The sequence below is a fragment of the Belonocnema kinseyi genome, chromosome 3 (genome assembly GCF_010883055.1).
Source record: "Belonocnema kinseyi isolate 2016_QV_RU_SX_M_011 chromosome 3, B_treatae_v1, whole genome shotgun sequence".
NCBI lineage: Eukaryota > Metazoa > Arthropoda > Insecta > Hymenoptera > Cynipidae > Belonocnema > Belonocnema kinseyi.
In genome coordinates, this window is record NC_046659.1 from 59,026,149 (window position 1) to 59,033,328 (window position 7,180).

Below are 7,180 nucleotides of genomic sequence, written 5' to 3' on the forward strand. Positions count from 1 at the left end.
TTGTTTCAGAAATAAATCTAGACAAGATATTTTAGGCCAGAAATGTTATTTCAATTTTTTTTGAAATTATTCTATTTTCGAAAAATGCAATCTCTGAATCTGATTTCCAAACTGGTATTCAATCAGCCTCAAAAATTAATTTTAATTCATTTTTATGATATAGGTGTATCAAAAAGATATCTCGAGGCAATTTAACTTGCCTGAATTTAAATTTATAAAATATTTAGGGATTTTTTTCTATTTTAGAAAATGTTTTCTCAGGAACTCATCCTAAAATTTGGTTCAGTCAACCAATAAAATAAATTAGAGACTCGTTCGTGATAGAATTGTATCAGAAATAAATCTAGGCAAAATATTTTACGCTAGAATTTTTATTCCAATTTTTTTAGAAATTATTCTATTTTTAAAAATGCTATCTCTTGATCTGATTTCAAAACTCGCATTCAATCAGCCTCGAAAATTAATTCTAATTCATTTTGATGGTATAGCTTTGTCAAAAAGATATCTTGAAGAAATTTAACTTACCTGAATTTTAATTAATAAAATATTTAGGGAATTTTTTGTATTTTAGAAAATGTTTTCTCTGGAACTGATCCTAAAATTTGGTTTAATCAACCAATAAAATAAATTAAAGACTCGCTGGTGACAGAATTGTATAAGAAATAAATCTAGACAAGACATTTTAGGCCAGAAATGTTATTCCAATTTTTTTTGAAACTATTCTTTTTTCGAAAGATGCTATCTCTGGATCTTATTTCCAAACAGGCATTTGATCAGCCTTTAAAATTCATTATAATTCATTTTTATGATATAGGTGTATCAAAAAGATATCTCGAGGCAATTTAACTTGACTGAATTTAAATTAATGAAATATTTAGGGATTTTTTTTGTATTTTAGAAAATGTTTTCTCAGGAACTCATCCTAAAATTTGGTGCAGTCAACCAATAAAATAAATTAGAGACTCGTTAGTGATAGAATTGTATTAGAAACAAATTTAGACAAGATATTTTGGGCTAGAATTGCTATTCCATTTTTTGAGAAATTATTCTATTTTCGAAATTGCTATCTCTGGATCTGATTTCCAAACTGGCATTCAGTCAGCCTCGAAAATTAATTCTAATTCATTTTGAAGGCATAGGTTTATCAAAGAGATATCTCGAAGAAATTTAACTTGCCTGAATTTAAATTAATGAAATATTTAGGGATTTTTTTGTATTTTAGAAAATGTTTTTTCAGGAACTCATCCTAAAATTTTGTTTATTCAACCAATAAAATAGGTTAGAGACTTGTTAGTGATAGAATTGCATCAGAAATAAATTTAGACAAGATATTTTAGGCTAGAATTGTTATTCCAATTTTTTTATAACTTATTCTATTTTCGAAAAATGCTCTGAGTTAGAATTAATTTTCGAGGCTGATTGAATACCAGTTTGGAAATCAGATCCAGAGATAGCAATTTTCGAAAATAGAATAAGTTATTAAAAAATTGGAATAACAATACTAGCGTAGAATATCTTGTGTACATTTATTTCTGATACAATTCTATCCATAACGAGTCTCTAATTTATTTTATTCGTTGACTAAACCGAATTTTAGGATGAGGTCCAGAGAAAACATTTGCTAAAATATAAAAAAATCACTGAATATTTTATTAATTAAAATTCACGAAAGTTAAATTTCTTCAAAATTTCTTTTTGATAAAGCTATACCATGAAAATGAATTAGAATTAGAATTAATTTTCGAGGCTGATTGAATGCCAGTTTGGAAATCAGATCCAGAGATATCTATTTTGAAAATAGAATAATTTGTAAAAAAAATGGAATAACAATTCTGGGTAAATTATCTTGTCTAGATAAAATTTTTCAAAAATCCTATCACGAACGAGTCTCTAATTTATTTTAATGTTTGTTCAAACAAAATTTTAGAATGAGGTTCAGAGAAAAAATTTTCTAAAATACGAAAAAATGCCTGAATAATTGACTCATTAAAATTCAGGCGAGTGAAATTGTCTCGAGATATCTTTTTGATACACCTATATCATCAGAATGACTCAGAATTAATTTTAGGCTGCTCAATCCCCAGTCTTGGGATAAGGTCTAGAGATAATGGTTTTTCAATGATGTTCATTGAAATGAACCTGGTGAAATGCACAAAATCCATCTGCATTTTCTGATGCGTATTTCATCTATGATCGATCTGTGAAAAAAAAAACAATGGAATTCAATTATTAATTTCAGGAATAAAGTGTTACTTATTAAAATTATTAATAATTCATGTTTGTTAAATTATTATTGAGTAATTATTGTTTAAATTATTACTGCCGGCACTATCAGTAATAAACATACAAAACCACAAAACATTTCTTTGGCAAATAACAAACAATCGAAAGTATAATAAACAAGCCGGGCCGATCTGTCATTATTTCGAGGTTATGTTCGGATTCACGTGTTTGCCCTAATCGCTGTAAGTAAATGTAGGTAATGTCAATTTAAAGTTTACGCATGTAATATTTTATTTACTTTACTTAATACATATTCTATATATTCATAACATACCTTTTTTGCCGCAAATAAGCGTTAAACACAATTCACTCTTCGCCCATTGGGATCGCAGTATATTATTACTATTTTATAGTATTTGTCACTCAGCAGACATTCCATAATGTTATTGGCACGGGAAATAATTGACGTTTACTTCTCATTACACATGTCTCACTTCATTATTAATTAAACACTTTTATTATTTGTAATTACTATGTAACATAACCTACATTGTTTTGATACTTGTATCCATTTGAAGTTTCGAGCGCAACCATGGAAACTATGATAAACTTGATCCCAAGATGCACGGACTTGACCGAATGGCCGATCCGAGTGCAATTTTAAAGGCGCGAAACATGAAAATACCCCTGTATAATGGCTTCTCCTCTGCTGTTGTGCAATTCGGGTAGCATTCAGATCGCCATGTATGTAAGCCCCAGCATGTCCACCCTGTATATCTATTATATCTTATTAAAATTAAATCCAAAAATCTTAAATCTTAAGTGTATTTTAAAACTTCAATTCTTAAATGTTTCCAATTTTTAGAAATAATTTAACTAGTTTTATATGTACTTAAAATAAACTTATTTTTAAATTGCATTGACTTTATTCTAAGTGAACAAATTACATCTTTAAGCATACATGGATGCATCTTCTTTTTGAATTTTTCAAAATTTATTTCATTACGCTGAAAGTATTTTTTTCAAACCATTAGAATTTTAATTTTAAAGACTGACAATTGTACACAATTTCCAGGCGCTGTTTTTTCTTCTAAAAGAATTTTTTATTATTTCAGTTTTTTAAATAAGTTAATCCTACGTTCTGAAACTCTTCTAAAGTTTGATTTATTTTTTAATTTAATTAATTCTACTAAATACTTCTTGAACTAATTCGATTATTTACATATTTTTTACTTTTTAATCATACCTAATTGAAACATTTTGCTTTTAAAACCTTCTACACTCTTTTTCAAAATTTTAGGAAATCGTTTGATGTGTTTAAGTCTTCCTTAACTTTCTTTTAAAGTTCATTTTTCCAAATAAAAAATTATTAAAAATATTTACACGAATATTAGGAAAAAAAATTTTTTCATCTTTTCAGACCTTGTAATCTTCATATCTTTAAAAATTATTCAAATTTTTACTGATTTTTTTCAATTCTGTAAAATGAAACAAAATTGCCTCTAAACTTTTTCAGATACTTTGATCAGTTTTGAAATGTTTTAAAATAATCTCCTGAAATTAATTTTTCGCAATAAAAAATTTATTTTAATTATTGCTAGAAACCCGAAAGAATTTTCGCCATTTTCGTGTATCCTTACGAAATTCTTAAAAAATCATTTAAAGTTTTAATTATTTTTAAATCCTTTGAACATTTTTAAATATCTCTTAAACCTACTCAAATTTAAAAGTACATTTTTTAAACCATCATGTATTTAAAAAAATTGGGTAACCAAATTTCACAAGAAGGCCTAATAAGAATTATGTTCCCCAATTCAAGATGTAGAAAATTGACATATAATCTCCTAAATTTTCCTAATAAATTTGAGGAAAAATAGTTTTATCTGCACTAAATCTTTTGGAATTCTTTTAAACCTTCTAAAGTTTCTTTTTTAAATATTTAAAAATGTAAGTTTCTAACAGAATTTATTTTTAAAATTCGATTTGGAGCTCTTCCTTTCTTCTAAATATTTCTAGAATTTACTCGATTTTATTTATTAATTTTACCAAATTGAAATATTTTGCTTCAAAATCTTCCACGCTCATCTTTTAAATTTTTTGAAATTCTTTTATATGTTTGGAAACGTTTTTTAATTTCCGCTTAAAGTGCATTTTTTAAAATGAAAAATTAACTAGAATTTTCACACGAATCTTGAAAAAGTTCTGTTTATAATCTTGTCAGACCTTCTAAGGCATCTAATCATTAAAAATTATTCCAATTTTTCCTGATTTTCTTTTCAATTCAGAAAAATTAAAAGTTTGCCTCAAAATCTTCCAGATTCTTCATTGACAATATTTGACATCGTTTAAAATGTATGGCAATTTTTTTAATAATTCCTTAAAATTAATTTTTCAACATAAAAAATTATATTAATTATTCGTAGAAGCCTAAAAGAATTTTTTGCATTTCCATGAAACCTTACACAATAAAAAAAAATCTTCACAAGTTTTATTTATTTTCGAATCGTTTTAAAATTCCTCAATATCTTATGTAAAGAATTTCGGCATTTAAAATTTCTTAATTTAACGTCTGCGAAACAACTAATTAGTATTGGTAAGGAAAACCCTTACTTTATCGACTTCTTCCAGACTATTTATTCGGTATCATTATTTATTCAATATCTGTTAAACTTATACAAATTTGAAAGCACATTTTGTAAACCAACATAAACTTAAACAAAATTGTGCAACGAAATTGCGCAAGAAGGTTTAATAAGAATTAAGTTCCTTATATTTTTCTATAATGATATAACATAGCAAAATTGCATGAACTTTTATTTTGTTGACACCCTGAAAAATTCAGTTTACTTAAAAACTCCTCCTAATGGCCAGTTAGCCATCGAAAACGAACCGCGAAGTCGGAGGGCTCGGGTTTTTGCTCGTGCATTTTTGGCTCTACACGAGGCTGGCCTACGCAACATGTAACAGAGCCGACTAACCGACGATGCTACACCGGCTCTTTTAAAAACATTTCACACCGTCTTCCGTACCGGAACGATGCAAGAACTGTCAATGATCGCACTTGCTGAGATGGAAAAGGTACGCTCTCACGTTCGCCACCGAACCTTGCACCTATAGAGATGGGGGATAACACACTTCAATTGCAGAGTGAAAAACATTCACTTATCGGTGTGATTCAGCGACTTCTTTCTAACAGTGTACGTGTGAAATACTAAATAAAACATTTTTCTCAATATACAGAACAAATCATGCGTTCCCTTATTACCAGTGATGGTATTTATTCATGGAGGAGGTTTCCATGTAGGATCTGGCGACTACAGTGTTTATGGCCCGAATTACCTATTAGACAAGGATGTTATTCTTGTTACGATGAACTATCGCCTAGGGGCTCTTGGGTTTCTCAGTACGGGAGATGCAGTAGTCCCAGGAAACTTTGGATTAAAAGATCAAGTAATCGCTCTCAAATGGGTTCAGAAAAATATCAAATTTTTCGGTGGGAACCATAATCGTGTTACGATATTTGGAGGTAGTGCAGGTGGTTCGTCTGTTAATTTTCATGCTCTCTCAGACGCATCCAATGGTAATTTTCCATTGAAACTAAACTCATAAAAAATAATGTGAAACTAATAAATATTTCTCCTGGTATTAATTACAATTACTTATAATTTTGACTTTTTCTAGGCTTATTTCACCAATACATTTTCCAAAGCGGCAGCGCACTGAATGAATGGGCATTCCGAAGTAAAAGTCAGTACAAACCTTACATAGATGAGTTTTCTACAAAAATTGGTTGTTCATCACTCAATTCTACAGTTTTTGTCGACTGCTTGCGAAGAAAAGATTTTTCTGAAATTATACATGCAAAACCTGGCACTACCTTTAATTATTCTAGAAATGCATGGACGCCAACAGACGAAATTGAGACAGAAGATGCATTTTTGACTGACATTCCAAAAAATTTAATAGCTCGAAATAAATTTAAGGATTATCCATCAATGAGTGGAAGCGTCCTCGATGAAGGATTATCAGTAACGCTACGTAAGTGTCTCATATAATATTAGTGTTTTATTATCATTATTATTTCGCAAGGGAAGTGACGAGATAGTGCCTCATGTGTCAATTTTATGAGAATAAACTGATAAAAACCTTTTCTCTCAGATTACATGATATACATAGGTGTACCGTTTTTGTCGTATATTGGTCAATTTTAATGGATGAAGCAATTTTTAATTTACAAAAGGTAGTTTATGATGTAACTAGTCCATTGCAGTAAGATTATCGGTATATCTACCATATCCAGGCAAAATCATTGAATAGCTTGGTAACAGCTTATTAGACCTCCAATGTTCAATGATGATTCACAAGAAAGATGTCATTTTCGATAACAGCATACCTAAGTTCTATTGAACAGGATTCTTTATGAATTTTATTTTTTGTAGTTACCATCCTAGTTCAGTACTTTAAAATCTTTAGAGAAATTAGTACTCATGAGTCTTTTTCCTTGAAAATATCGATATTGAAATATTCCAAGGAATTTCAAACGTTGCAAGGGCTTTCAAAAGGAGTAAACATGATAAAAACATTTCTGTGGCGAAATGTTGTCACAGGCTTATACTGCCCAATATGTCGAAGGCATTTTTGGTTAGAGTTGGATTTTTATTTTATCATTTTGCACGGGGCTCTCCCGGTATATATCATCAGTCACGGACGCATTTTTATAATGCAATCAAGTGATCTGATGAGAGCAGTCTGCCCAGACATATTGGACAAAGCCTGGTTTTTACCCCATCATTGACGGACTGGGTTGCAGTAAAGTACACGATGGGGGGACCTACGGTTTAAGGTGGGTTCCGATCCACCAGAACCTCGGTAAAGGTACATTGAAAAATTTCCAGAGGTACCGGCTCAGGGATCGAACCCCGGACCTCTGAGGTGAAGTCCAAGTGTCTAACCAACT

General features: G+C 29.8%; 1 protein-coding gene across 1 annotated transcript in view; it reads left to right on the plus strand.

The window, feature by feature from the left end:
* Positions 1–5,478: 5,478 nt before the first annotated feature.
* LOC117169240 (esterase FE4-like) overlaps positions 5,479–7,180 on the plus strand; it is a 16,688-nt gene continuing 14,986 nt past the window's right edge. Inside the window, exons 1-2 of the mRNA XM_033355510.1 lie at positions 5,479–5,803; positions 5,905–6,261. Coding sequence (XP_033211401.1) covers positions 5,494–5,803; positions 5,905–6,261 — 667 coding nt within the window. The 5' untranslated portion in view covers positions 5,479–5,493. The remainder of the gene's footprint in view (positions 5,804–5,904; positions 6,262–7,180) is intronic.